General features: G+C 17.8%; 2 protein-coding genes across 2 annotated transcripts in view; one reads left to right on the top strand and one right to left on the bottom strand.

The window, feature by feature from the left end:
• PGSY75_0801900 (hypothetical protein) overlaps nucleotides 1–6,555 on the bottom strand; it is a gene marked incomplete at both ends in the record, with an annotated part of 11,244 nt that extends 4,689 nt beyond the window's left edge. The window contains one exon of the mRNA XM_018785156.1: nucleotides 1–6,555. This exon is cut by the window's left edge and continues 4,689 nt beyond it. Within this exon, the coding sequence (XP_018642123.1) occupies nucleotides 1–6,555 (6,555 nt within the window).
• A 6,510-nt stretch (nucleotides 6,556–13,065) lies between these two features.
• On the top strand, nucleotides 13,066–15,894 carry PGSY75_0801800 (putative mannose-6-phosphate isomerase; the record flags this gene model as incomplete). Its single annotated transcript, XM_018785155.1, has 1 exon — nucleotides 13,066–15,894. The coding sequence occupies one exon, from the start codon at nucleotides 13,066–13,068 to the stop codon at nucleotides 15,892–15,894; it is 2,829 nt and encodes a 942-aa protein (XP_018642122.1).
• Nucleotides 15,895–16,572: the final 678 nt, after the last annotated feature.

The raw sequence follows: 16,572 nt of genomic DNA, 5'->3' as shown, positions 1-16,572 counted from the left end.
CATAAAAACATCTTGCACGATATTATTATTATTATTATTATTGTAGTAGTAGTCGTTGCTGTTGTTATTATTACTATTGTTACTATTCGATATTGAATCACTTAGAGTTATTATATTTTGTTGTTTCCTTTTTGTTTTTTTATTATTTTTAAAAATTTGTTTATTTGTTTTTATATTAGGTTGAGTATTTCTATTTTTGATTCCATGATAATTATGATTGGTTCCATGCATATATTGATGTTCATAACAATATAAGATTTCGTGTCTGCTGGTTTTAGAGTAGTTTGGCCATGATAAAAAATTATAAGCACAATTAAGATGAATAAAATTATAACAGTTATATATACTACATTTAAGAGATGGAAAATTAAATAAGCATACAGAGCATTTTTTATGAAATAGATGATTAAATAATATAGTTAAATTAAAATATCTATTACCATATATATGGTTGAAAGTATAATTATTAAAATAAAGACATTCTTTATGACATGTATATTTGACATTCTTACCGTTACGATGTTTTAATTTTATTATTCCTATAAAATATTTATTTATACTTTGTGTTTCATTACAGAATATACATCTTATATTATTAAACCACATATCATATTCTTTTTTATTTAATCCTACTATTTCGTCATCATATATATAGATAAAACAGTTTGTGCATATATTATTTATTATGGTTTCTTTAGAATTATTTGGTTTATATTTATATAATAAAGACGATCTCACATCATCATCATCATAATGAATATTATGAGTATTATGCATATTATGAATATTATGAATATTATAAATATTATTATTATAAATATTATTATTATAAATATTATTATTATTGTTGTTATAAAAACATTTGGTTAGCTTATCCATATATATTATTTTATTAAGACGTTCAATGATTCTATATGCTTCCCTTTTTCCACTCAGATAAGAATTTACTAAAGAATTACATTCACTATGATAAGTATGTTCACCTGCAAATAATAATCTCTTAATAGGGAATGACAAGATATCTTTATCTATTATCAAGCTTTTTTTTTTTAAATAAGAAATGTTTCCTCTAAAAAAATAATTATTATTCCAATCATAAAAATATATCTTTTCAATTTTAAGACCTGGAAGCATTATATTAAGAAAGTGTCTGCACATTTTCTTAATGGTTTGCCCTTGATCACAATATGGGTTATAATTAAGATAATCATTATATGTATTATTATTATTATTATTGTTGATATTATTCATATTGTTGATATTATTATTTTTTTTATTTTTATTTTTATTTTTCCTACTTAATATATTACTCTTTAAATATAAAGCTATTACAGGATGAGAACTATAAAATATGATATGACTAAATGGATTCTTTATTGTTACATCACTATTATATGAAAGAAAAATTTTATTTTTATCAATTAAATTTTCATTCTTTAAATATTTTATTAATTTACTTTCTTTATTGTATGTTATTTCTTTTTTCCATTTTTTTGAAGGTAGCCTAAAAATATTTTTTTTAATATTATTAATTTTTTGTACTTTTATTTCTTTACAATTATTTTCATTATTATCACTCATTGAATTTATAACAACATTCGTCTCTTTTGTTTCAGTGTTGTTGAATAATTCTTGATTATTTATACTATAATTATATGATACTTGTTTAATAATGTTATTACTATTATTATTGTCATTTTTTTTATTATTATTTTTTTCGAGAAAGCAATCGAATATATTCATATAATTATTATTAGGTGTATCTCCATTATTTGTATTATGAGTTATTTCCATATTATTTTTAATTATATATGATGAGTTTCTTTCAGGTGATGTGGTTATATTATCTTCTTCGCATATATCTTCTTCATTGTGATAAAATAATTTATTTTTTATTTTATTTTGAACGTCTATATATTTTTCTTCCTTATTTTTTTTAAAATCATTCATTGAAAAGAATTCAGAGATATTATTATGATTGTTTGTATTATTATTATTTTCATTTATTTTGTTATTTCTGCGTTGAGTTTTCTTTTCACCATCATCATTACTACTACAACTATAACTATAACTATAACTATTATTATTATTATTATTATTTTTTATTATTATTTTTTTTTTTTTTATTTTTTTTTTTTTATTGTTGATGTTGTCCTTTTTAATGTTTTCTTTATGTCTTTCAAATTCGACTGAATAACCCTCTTGTGTAGCTAACTTATTTCTTTTAGAAACATTTAATGGATGAGCTAATATATTATCATGTTCATAATTTTTATTTTGTTGTGTTTTTTTTAAGTGTCCTTTTCTTTTTTTATCACGTGTTAGTTGATCATTATTAAAATATAAAACAACATTTTGATGTGAATTAAAAAAAGGTTCTTTTAATTTTACTATTATTTTATTATTTTTTGTTACACCTAATCTTTTTATACTATTAATTTTCCATTCAGGTAGCTTAGGAATAAATTCGATCAGTCCTGTGTTTTTATCATTATGATTTTTTCTATTATTTTTTCTATCATTTTTTTTGGAATTTTTTTCATTTTCTATAAATATATTATATAATTGATTCACATTGTTACAATTTATTTTATTATCTTGCTTTTTATGTTGACATTCCTCACAAGAGTGGTTATTTGTATCATCCTTTTTTCTTTTTTCATATTTGATATTATTTTCCTCAGAATTATAATTATATAAATCGTTGTTCTTAAGATTATATTTATAACTCTGAAGATTGGTATTTTTTTTTTTTATGCATGTGTGTTTATTTTCATATGGTTTATTTTGTTCATCGCTAGTTATATTATGGAAAGAATAATTATGATGATAAGAACCCCACTCTGCATTGTTAAGATAATTTATATTATTATTATGACTTATATTTTTGTCCTTTTGCATATCTGTTTCATTCATATTATTAGTTTCTTTTTCGCTTGTTGTTAATTCAATATTATCTATTAAATAATCACTTATATTATCTGAATTATTCATATATGTTGTATTTTTTTTTAAAAATAATTTCTCATTATTTTGTAGAATATTTTTGTTGTTTTCCTCATGATAATTATTAGGATTCTTTTTCTTCTTATGTATTTTTTTCATAAAAATATTTATATTATTATTTATATTATTATTTATATTTTTATTTATATTATTATTTTTATTTATATTATTATTTTTATTTATATCATTACTTTTATTTTTATTTATATTTATGTTTATATTTTTTTGTATATCCTTTTCCTTTTGATGATTATGTTGAATATCATACGTTTCGTTTTGTTTATTTTTATTTTTATTTTTGTTTAGATTGTTATATTTTTTTTTCCTTTTGTCTTTTTTTGTCTGAAAGAATCGAACACTATCCTTTAAAACACCAATAGGAACTGTTAGAATACAATAATCATATAATTTAGAATCTATATGATTTTTAAAAGATAATTTGATATGATCATTATAAGAAAATATTTTATTAACAATTTTATTTTTCTCTATGTTTACATTTTCTTTTAATGTCTTAATAATTTCATTTAACTCAAGAGGACAACAAATATTTTTATATATATCTAAAAAATTTATATTATAAAAAATATATTGAATTGATAAAGAATTAATATCTAGACCTAAATATGTTTCAATATAATATATATATAATTGTATATATATATATTTATAATTATTTTCTTTTTTCATTTTTTTTATTTCATATTTAATTGCTTCACCTAATGATGTATATATTAATTTCTTTTTATTTTTTATATTATTCTTTATATGTTTCATATGAAATAAATGCTCATATGAATATCTTAATTTTTTGATTACTCTAAAAAATTCATTTCGAAGTTGATATTTATAAATCTTCCTATCCTTATAATATATATATTGTCTATATAAATGTTTATTTATATTATCACAATATATATTTTTTTTTAAACAAAAATTAATTAGAGGATTTTTTCGATGTATAAACAAATCAACTTGACCTATATAACTTTTATCTACCTCATTAGAATAAAAAAATCTACCACCTATTCGATTACTTGCTTCATATATTGTTACATCTATATCATTATTTTTTAATATATATGCAGCAGATAAACCAGCCATACCTGCACCTACAATTGCAACTTTTATTCTCTTCTTTTTATCATCCTTTATTGTATTTATATGATGTATAATATCGTCATTATTATTGACACCCTCTTCTATATCTGATTTTCTTTTTAGAAAGAACATATTTTCTTCCTTATAAACAAATAGATTTTCTTGGTTGTGTTCAGATATGTCAATAGTATTATTGTATGAGTCTATTTTATTATTACAAACATAATCGTCATAAGCAGACTCACAACTTGAATGGTAATATGAACATCCATCCTCTACATCACTCATACTAGTTTGTTTCATAATGGAATTCTTATATATGTCTGGTTTATTACTACATTGATTTGTCTTCCTTTTTGAATTTATATTTGTAAGGGTATTATATGTATAAATATTATTTGTATGAATATTATTTGTATGAATATTATTTGTATGAATATTATTTGTATGAATATTATTTGTATGAATATTATTTGTATGAATATTATTCATTTGGCTGCAAGATTCTTCATCATATTTTGTTTGGTTATTATTTATATGTACCTTATTCAAATTATATATATTTTGTTCCTTCCTATATGACCGATCGGTATTTAGAATGTCATTATTGTCTTGAACACATTTGAAATGAATATTATGTGTATGATCATAACTTTCATTTTTATTTATTTTGTCTTTTTGATCCTGGTATATTGAAAGAATATCATCATGTACTTTGTCTAAGTTAAAGTGTTCGTTTATGTCTTCATCTTCTTCGTTTATGTCTTCATCATCTTTGCTTATGTCTTCATCTTCTTCATCTTCATCTTCATCTTCATCTTCATCTTCTCCTTCTTCATCTTCTCCTTTTTCTTCATCTTCTCCTTTTTCTTCATCTGCTCCTTCCATTGAAATCACATCATCTATCTCTTTCTCTTTACTACTTAAAAAATGCAAAACATCTGAATTGTTTGAATAAAAACATGAGAGTTCATTATTGGCCATATTAAAAACACTAGATTCATTATCGTTGCCACTTGAAGTGGTACCATGCCTTGTTTTTTTTTGATGACACTGATTATATTTGTTTACATGATCGATATCTGAACATATAGATCTGATAGAGTTGATGCTTTTGCACGCTTCGTTTGTTTCAAGATCTTTAGTATGTTGTATGTAATCATTTTTAAAAAGACTGTTGTTAGAAGTATTAATATGGTTTTGAAAATTTTTAGTATTGCTATTATTAGTATGATGAATTTTATTAAAATAATTATTATTATAATTATTATTATAATTATTATCATGATTGGAATATATCTTTTGAATTTGTTCATCTTCTTTAATATTTTCTCTTTCAATTTTTGGTTCACATGTATGATCATATACATTTTGTTTATTAGAATAACTTTCACGTGGTTTATTATGATCCTTCTCATTTTTATTATCATTCATATTTTTATTATCATTCATATTTTTATTATCATTCATATTTTTATTATCATTCATATTTTTATTATCATTCTCATTTTTATTATCATTCTTATTTTTATTATCATTCTTATTTTTATTATCATTGTCATTTTTACTTTGCTTTTTTTTTTCATCTTCCTTTTTTTTTTTTTTTTCCTTTTCATCTTCCTCTTCCTCTTCATCACTTTCTTCATATGAATATTCTTTGTTCTTCCTATTATTACTACTATCACTGTCTTCTCCTCCAAAGTCATTGCTAATGTTATTACGTTTAGTGAGGTGTGAATTCATTCCAGAGTCATTGTTATAATTCATTTGATTATTCATATAAGTATTATTATAATTGCTTGTATTTTCATTATCATTTTGTGCATTACTATAATTTTGATGTGTATTTTTCTTCATATTATTATCATAATTTTTATATTTTAGAAAGTGTCTAGGTATATCTATAAGATTGTTATATTTTATTGAATATGTTTCTTCTGAAATGATTATGTTATTTGATGCATTCTGTAGATGGCAATTGTTTTGAATATTTTGAATATTTTGAATATTTTTGTTTTGATTTTTTTTTGTAGAGGAAGTATCTATAGATTTACTTCCTTTGTCTGTTATAAAAAGAGAACATTTTTTTATATTTCTGTGCTCCTGTTTATGAATAGAATCATTATTAAAAATAGTAGTTTGAAAAATATTTCTTTGAATAATTATTTTATTTTTATGAATTTGTTGTCTTGTGAAGTTATAATTTTTTTTGTATCTTGTGGGCTTATTTGTTATTTTAAAAATATCGTTATTACTTTTTTTAATTTTTCCTAGTCCTTTTATATATTTAATTATTGACTCTTGTTTATTTCCTTTTATTTGATTACGATGATTTGTTTTGTTTATTTGTTGCAAAATTCTTAATGATTTTATGAGTTCTCTCTTTTTTTTTTTCTCTCTCTTTCTGCGACGTCTCTTTTTCTCGTTTTGACATGGACCACGATTCATTTTGATGATACAAATAATATTAGAGATTGTTTTTAAAAATATGGATAATAATAAATATGTTTAATATGGAAAGTTTTTTTTTTTTTAAAATGATATAAAAAAAAAATATATATATATATAAATAAATAAAAAAATATAAATATATATATATATATATATATATATATATATATAATAAGTGTGCTGTTTCTTTTTTTTTCACAACATGTAGGCTTAAATATTTACACACAAATATAGATACATAAATGGATACATAAATAGATGCATATATATATATATATATATATATATATATATATATGTGAATATTTTTATATTTTTATTTAATAAATAAAATTTGTATAAATATATATTTTAAAAGCTTTTATATATTTATTAAAAAGAAATAAAAAAAAAAAGGTGCTCATAAAATTTCATGCATTTTACAACATTATATATATAAAATGATCTTATAGGATCATATGTTGTGTTCTTATATATATATATATAGGAACAAGAAAATATATATTTTATGTATGCATTTATATATTATGTTACAAATTATTTAATTATATTTGATCATTCAAATAATAAAATATTAAATATTTAGTCTTAATAAATATAACTGTTAAGTATATGTATATATGTATATATGTATATATATATATATATATATATATAATATTTTATATATGTAGAAAAAAAAAAAAGTATTAGGCACGCAGTTTTAATATAGAAATATGCACACATATATAATATATATGCTAATATGTAATATATTTTTTTCTCTTTTTTTTTTTTTTTTTTTTTTTTTTTTTTCGGTTTAAGTATGTATTATTTCTAATTTTAATAAGGGTCAAAAAATATGTAGAAAAAAAAAAAAGTATTAGGCACGCAGTTTTAATATAGAAATATGCACACATATATAATATATATGCTAATATGTAATATATTTTTTTCTCTTTTTTTTTTTTTTTTTTTTTTTTTTTTTCGGTTTAAGTATGTATTATTTCTAATTTTAATAAGGGTCAAAAAATAAAAGAAATGAAAATAAAAATAAGGGTAAATTGATTCGAATTAAAAATATTAATTATTATATATATATATATATATATATATATATATATTTTTATATAAATACAAACATATATTATATATTATATATATATAATGTATATACATAAAAATATTAAGGCATATAACATATACATATCACAATTTTAATTATCTTTTAAATTTTCTTTACGTTTTATAATTATAGAAATAAAATATATACATATATATATATATATATATATATATATATGAATGTAATATTAAAATTTTTTTATATTGTCTTTCTCTCTATATATTTAAAAAACTGTCTGAACGAAAATATATATATTTTAGCAAAGCATACGTAATAAAATTTACCATATTTTTTTTTATTAACAAAATTTAATAATTAAAAAATGAAAATATAAAAAGATTTAATCTAATCTAATCTAATGTAATATAATTTTTTTTTTTTTTTTTTTTTTTTTTTTTTTTTTTTTTTTTTTTCTTAGTTATATTATTTTATATACACCTATATACATGTAGAATAATTTTTGTATATACATATATAAAATAAATATTTAATAAATTATTCTAATAAATATGAATAAAAATATAATATACATATAAATCTATATGTAATATATATATATATATATATATATATAATAATTATATGACAAATTTTAATCAAGGTTCTTAAATAAATAATTTTTCTTTTAATACAAGAGTAAAAATAAATAATAAAATACCATACTCAAAATATATATATATATATATATATATATATATATATATATATAAATATATATTTATATATATATGCTATTATCTAATAAGTGTATTTTTTTTTTTTTTTTTTTTTTTTTTTTTTAAATATTTTATTTATTTAAATAATTATTATTAAATATAGGAAAAAAATAAGAATTTTTTTTTTTTTTTTTTCAAATATTTTGTATGCTCTCATATTCTTTCTATATAAAAAAAATATGTTTTATTATTATTTCTTTATATATATATATATATATATATATATATATATATAATATTCTCTTATTTTCCTGTTTTTATTATTTAAGAAAAATATATTCACATAAAGCATAATAATATAATATTTATAAAATAAAAAAATAATAAGGAAATAAAAAAAATTATATTATAAATTAATTATTTAATTTTTTTTTTCTTTTTTTTTAATTTTCTATAAATAAATAAATATATAAATATATATATACATACATATATATATATATATTTATTTATTCATTTATATATATAATAATAATAATAATAATACTTAGATATACTTAGTAAAAGATAATAAAATAAGGGGGGGAGGCAAAATTATGATGTTTTTTTTTTATATGTTTTAATTTATTTTTATTTTAAATATACACCAAATTGTATAACTCTAAAAAAAGAATATATTATTATAACCGAATATATATATATATATATATATTTATTTATTTATTTAATAAATACCTTAAATTTTTTTATAAAATACATGTAAATAAATAATTATATTATATTATTTTTTTTTTTTTGTTATATATAAATATGTACATAATTTGGTATGTATAATATATATAAGTACACAACATTATAAATAATACATGTAACAAATAAAAAAAAAAAAAAAAAAATATATTATATATATATAATATTTTTAGATCACATATTTTTAAAAACATATATATATATATATTATAACTTTATATATATATATATATTATACATATCTTATTTTTCTTTTCTTTTTTATTTTTTTTTAAGTGATTCTATTTATTTTATGATGCATGCCAAAAAATAAAAAAAAAAATAAAATTGTGTACAGCACTAGATGTTTATTAAAAGGGTTAATATTATTCGTAAGAGAGAAAAGAAGAAGAAAAAAAAAAAAAAAAAAGGAAGGAAGGAAGCATAAGAAAAATATTAATAAAATAAAAAAATAGAGAAGAATATTACAAAAAAAAAAAAATTGTCCATTTATATAAAATGCTTTTATCAGAACAAAAAAAAAAAAATAAAAAATAAAATATACAAACATAAATATAAATATAAATATAAATATAAATATCAATATATATGTGATATATATATTATATATAGGTATATTCATATATTTAATTTAAAAAAATATATGCTATAAATAATGTATGGAAAAAAATTGTAATATAACTAAAAAAAAAAATGCCTATTTCGTTTTTATATTATATATACATTTATAAATTAAATGGATAGATATTATAAAAATATACAGACATAAATATAAAATAAATATTAATGTATCAAATATTTTTAAGATCTTTTTTTTTACAGCATTATGAGAATTTTGTTTCTTTTTAAAAGTACAAAAATTGTTACACATAATGCAAACAAATAAATAAATATATATATATATATATATATATATGTGAAGGGGGAAAAAAGAAATAGGTTCATATATACACATGTAAATACATACATACATATTTAAAATGAAGAGAAAAATTATATTGAACAAATATTTCTTCTAACAATTTTTTTTTCTTTAAACATTTGGATGTATTTATTAATACATATATCTGTGACACTCCCCATATGTCACAAGTGTAAAATATCGGGTATATATATATATATATATATAATATATTATTACAAAAAAAAAAAAAAAAAAAACACATAAAAAAATATGTAGAGTATATACCTCTATAAGGAATAAAAATTGGGAGGACCTAAAAAAATTATCACATATTAAAAAAAAAAACAATCATGCAAATATTTTTCTATTCTGTTATATATAAAATATGATAGCTTTTATAGCTATTTTGGAAAAAAAAAAAAAAAAAAAAAACCATCACGTAAATAAGTGTACACATATATAATACATACATAAATATATATATATATATATATATTTATTTAATTGTTGAAACTAACCCGTTAGGTGTTTTATTTTCCTTTCTACTTATTCACATCTAAAATAGAATTTTGTATTAAAGTTTATAAATATTAGAAATTTAGGAAAGGTGTAAAAGGTATATATAAACATTTTTTTTTTTTTTCTTTTCCTTTTTTTTTTTTTTTTATTTTTTTGTACGCACGAAAATATGGTTCCCCATAAAATATATATATATATATATATATTTTATGGGTGTATTTTATTTTAAATATAACCATATATATATTTATTTTTTCCTCTTACATATTTGTTTCTTTATTATATATTACTCCATATCCCACTTTGTAATTATTTTAATTTTTTTTTTTTTTTATCTCGCCCCATTTTAAATATGAAAAATACAAAAGGGGGTCCATTTATAATTTTTTAATACATCCTTGTATATATATATATATAATATATATATATATATTATTTTACATGTGAATTTTTTTTTTTTTTTTTTTTAAATAATAAATATAATGGATACACAAATATATGTAATATATAATTCTCATGTATTTCTAATAAAAAAAAAAAAAAAAGAATTTATTTAAGATCCATTTTGCATGTACTTCTTTTTTTCTTTTAAAATAAATGAAATATATATTATGTACTTTAATAAATATAATGTACTTTAATAAATATAATGTACTTTAATAAATATAATGTACTTTTTATTATAATATATATACATATATATTATATATATATATATATATATATGTATGATATTATATAAATATTTGTATTATTATTTTATTTATTATCCGTAAAATTAAATTTACAATATAATTTACATATATATATATATTAAATAATTTATTAATAAATTATTTATTTATATATAAATATATATTTTGTTCATTTCCTCAGTTTATATAATAATATTTATTTTTTATATATAGTAAAAACATAAAGAATAAAGAAGGAACCAAAAAGTATCAAAATAAAACAATAATAAAAATATCTTATTTTTTTTTCTATGTTTTTTTTTGATCTTTTTTATATTTTAAGAATATAGGATAAAGGAAAAGAATAAAGAAAAAAAAAAAAAAAAAAAAAAAAATAGGGCTTTCTCTATTTATATTTTTATATAAATATAGGAAAAATAATTATATTATATATATATAATATTATTTATTATATCTTATATAAATATAAGTAATTGCAATAAATACTTTTTTTATATATGATATATATATATATACATATATATATTTGATTATATTACTAAATAAATATAATTATATGATTATTTTATATTATAGTATAATATATTAATAAAGAGAAACAAATCTAGGTATCCTATATAAATAAGCATAAAAATATGAAGTATATATATATATATATAATATGTTTATTTATAATATTATATATATATATATATATATATATATATTTATTTATATATATATATAAGTCAATTTTATAGATGAAATTTAAAAAAAAAAAAATAAAATAAAATAAAAAAATAAAAAATAATAAAACAATCTTGGAAATAAATAAAATTCTTAATATTTATATTTTTTATTATAATATTTAGTAATATATATATAAAGCACACTTTTTAAAAAAACAAAAAAAAAAATATATAGATATATATATTATATGAAGTCCAATTTTACTGTTTTTTTTTTATATGTTTATTTAATTTTTTTTAAAAATATATATTATATATATTTATTAAGTAAAACAATGAATTTTATATTTTATATATTATAAAAATAAAAGAAAAAGAAAAAGAACAATATATATATATATATAATATAGATTTATTAATAATTTAAGATACTGAAAAGAATTTGTTTATAATTGTATTAATTTTTCAATAATATATAGACTATAAAATCATATATATATATATATATATTTTTTCATATGTTTAACTATATTTATGTACGTTATTATTTTTATATTTTTTTAATTTAATTTTATAAGCATCCAAAATTTTGTATATTTTATTTTTGTAAGTATTCTGTTTTTTGGGGCAATTAATATATTAATAAAAAGAAAAAAAAATTAAAATATAAATAAATGTATATATATATATATATATATATATAATATATTAAGAATAGCTTATATAACATTGTTGAAATTATATGATTTTATTCGTGTTAAGTAAATATATTAGTATTTATAAGGTAAAAAAAAAAAAAAAGATAGAAGAAAATAAGAGAAAGGAATAATATCCACTCATAATATATATATATATATATATATATATATATATATAATATATAATATATAATATATAAGTACGATTTGTTTATTTTTTCTATATATTATTTCCTTTGGACAATAAAATAAATTTTTAGTGTATAATAAAATAATTATCGTGTAATTTTTTTTTTGTGATATATTATATATATATATATATATATATATATTACTGTGTGTATATAAGAGATATAGCGAATTATTAAGAGATTTACATATATATATATATTTATATATATTTATATATATATATTTATATATTTGTGTAAATGTTGTAGTAGCTTGTCACATATATATAAGAATATTTATATACATATTAAAATTTTTGTATCTGGTTATACTATAAGAGAATGAGCAAGCTGTGTATTAATGAGTGTATTCCATATGTTCAAAAATATGAATGGGGCAAAGGAAAAGATGGACTAGTTTATGAAGTTATGAAAAATATTGTTCAAGAGAATCATAATATTATAAAAAAAGAAATAGATCATCTGGAGTACTTGAAAGAGTATATGGATGAATATGAGAATAATAAAGATGAGAAAAAAAAAGGTAAAGACCATGAAGAAGTCGACAAAAATGGTGATGTAAAGAATGAAGAGGAAAAAAATGGAAAAGACAAGAAGAAAAAAAAGAAAGGAAAAAAAAGTATTGAAAAGGATGAAGTGAATCAAATGAATGATGATAATAATAAAAATAATGATAATAATAATAAAAATAATGATGTTAATAATAATAAAAATAATGATGATAATAATAATAATAAAAATAATGATAAATATGCTGAACTTTGGATTGGTAATCATGTTAAAAGTCCTAATTTGGTTGTATATAAAAATAGTTTAGTAAAAATTGAAGAATTTTTAAAAATATATGAAAAAAAAAAAAATAAGAAAAGTAAACTTATGAAATTTTTTTATAAAAAAGTAGGAAACTCTAAAAGTAAATATACAAATAAAAAAAAGGATTCAACAAAATCAGAAGATATTATTAATAAAAATAATAATACTACTAAAGGTAGTACAGTAGGTGGAGAAAATGATTTAAAAAGATATTCAGATATTGAATTTTCTTCTTTAAATAATGTGAGTATAAAAGAAAAAGAAGATATAAATGAACAAGAAGAATTATTAGAAGAAGAAGTTGATAAAAATACATTATTTCCATATTTATTTAAAATGTTATCAATATCAAAACCTTTAAGTATTCAAATACATCCAAATGAACAACAAACTTTATATTTAAATACCATGAATCCTCTTTTATATAAAGATAAAATTTTTAAAACAGAAATGTGTGTATGCATAAATTCAATGACTCTTTTATGTGGTTTTATGAATATATTTAAAATAGCATTCCTTATAAGAAATATCAAAGAATTGAATGATTTTTTTTTGAAAAGAGGTTGTCAACAACTTACTCAAGGTTGTGATATCACACAACAAAATAAAATGGATGAAACAAAGTTTGCAAAGAAATGCCCAAATGAAATTATTCTGATGGATGATAAGAACTGTAATATGAAAGATGACACAAAAGGTATAACAAATATTACATTGGAAGGAACAAATTATAATAATAATAATATAAAGAAAGAAAATAAAGTTGAGAGTAGTGTTGAAATTGCTCTAATAACTCAATTGTTGTCTTCTACCCCATCAGTTCCTTCATCATGTGGTAATATCAATGTAGATTCTAAAGAAGATGAGAAAAAAGATATGTTTCATTTATTTGATTTATTTTATTCTAACAAAGATGATCATGTGGAAGAAGTTTTATCCATGTTATCAAGAATATACATTTATATTATTAACTATGCTTTAAAAAGAGGTAATGGATTGAGTTATGATGTTATATCTGTTATTGATAATTATGCAGAGTGTATACAAAAATATGTTTATGATGAGAATTTTTATTCTTCCTTTTATAAGAATGAGAAATTTTTAGAACTTAATATTAACTTAGGAAATCTTATTAAAATCGAAAAAGAAAAATTACAAAATAGCTTGTATGAAAATAAATTCAATACAGACCTAACCGAATCTGATATGGATGAAGAAGAAAAAGATGAGAAAACCATAAGTGAGGATGATGGTGCTATGGATTCCTATGATGTATTAAAAAAGAAAGATAAAAAAAAAGGATCACAAGAATATGACAAGGGGGTAGATAATAACAATGATCAATTAGATAAACAAAAAAATGATGATGATGGCACAAAGGTGTGCGAAAAGGAATGTTCACCTAGATGTTCAAATGAATATACTAATACATATTCAAATGAATGTGTCAATGTATATAATAATTTGAATAAACAAAATGATCCATATTTTATTAGTAGGAAAAAAATTAAAGCGTTTTATGAACATATGTATAAATTCTTAATATATCGTATTTTATTAGTAGAAAATGATGTCCTAAATGATTGTGTGACTTCCATCATAAAAGAAAATGAAAAATATCAAACTTTTATTAATGATGATGAAACATTTAAAAAGAAAACAGAGAAATTATATGCTGATATTTGTAAGAAAAAAAATTATGAAAATCTATGTAAAGAAACTGAAAATTTTATTATTCATAGTATTTTTGAACTTTTAAAAAATGTATCCATGTATTATGCTAATGATGGAGGAAGAATTTTCCTTTTTATTTTACAATTAATTAATTTAAATCACGGAGATGTTGTATATATAAAACCGGGTGTTATTCATTCTTATATTTCGGGTCATTGTTTAGAATGTATGACAAATTCTGATCTTGTTATTAGAGGTGGATTAACTAATAAAGAAATTGACAAACTGAATTTTATTAAATATGTTAATTATAAAAATAATTATCCTATTATTTTAGAAAAGGAATTTATTAATTATAATATCATGTCTTATAGTTATCACAGAATGAAACATTTCAAAATTTTATGTATTACCATCAGACCAGGAGAAACCATTAATTACGTTTTCTCAGAAAAAAGTTTCACTTCATGTATAGTACTTTCAACAAACAAAAAAGTTAAAATCAAAGGAAAAAAAAATGATAAAATAAAAGCTAATATTAAAAATGTAAGAAAGGGTATGATACTTTTTATAGCTCCAACTGTTATGGTAACTATATCTAATTTGTATGCCAACCCAGAAGATGGAAATAAGGAGTTTGTCATATATTGTGCTACTTCATAAGGTTTAATTAAATAAATATAAAAATAAAAATAAAAATATATATATATATATATATTTATTTATTTATATATATATTTTTTTTATTTTATTTATAATTATATAAATAGTTTTCTTTTTCTTCTTTTTTTATATATATAAAGGAATAAAGTTATAGAGTGTTTTTTTTTTGCCCTCACCCATATATATATATATATATATATATATATTTATGTTAATATATTTTATTTTATTTTATTTTTATCAGTTTTTTTCTTTATTTGATATATATGATATATATTATATATAACATTTGATTTGCTTTTATTATATTGTATTTCATTTTATTTTATTTTTTCTTGATTATTGTAATTATTATTTTTAATAAGCATTTCACGTTTATGGTTTTTATTTCGTAACTTATATGAGAAAAAAAAAAAAATAAAATAAGACGAAAATGGTTTATATATATATATATATATATATATATATATATATATATGTTATTTATTTTAATTTAAGATTTATAATATATAATATGCCTCATATTTAGATCCGGTCTAATTATATTTAGCTTTATAAAACATATTCAATGATTCATATAGTTTTTCTTTTATTTTTTTAAGAGGTAGCATCACTCTACAGTTTATTATATTATATATAATATTTTATATGTTATTTTTTATATTTATTTTTAAATAT

Source organism: Plasmodium gaboni, chromosome 8, assembly GCF_001602025.1.
Source record: "Plasmodium gaboni strain SY75 chromosome 8, whole genome shotgun sequence".
In the NCBI taxonomy this organism is placed as follows: Eukaryota; Apicomplexa; class Aconoidasida; order Haemosporida; family Plasmodiidae; genus Plasmodium; species Plasmodium gaboni.
This window is presented reverse-complemented; position numbering and strand designations above follow the sequence as displayed.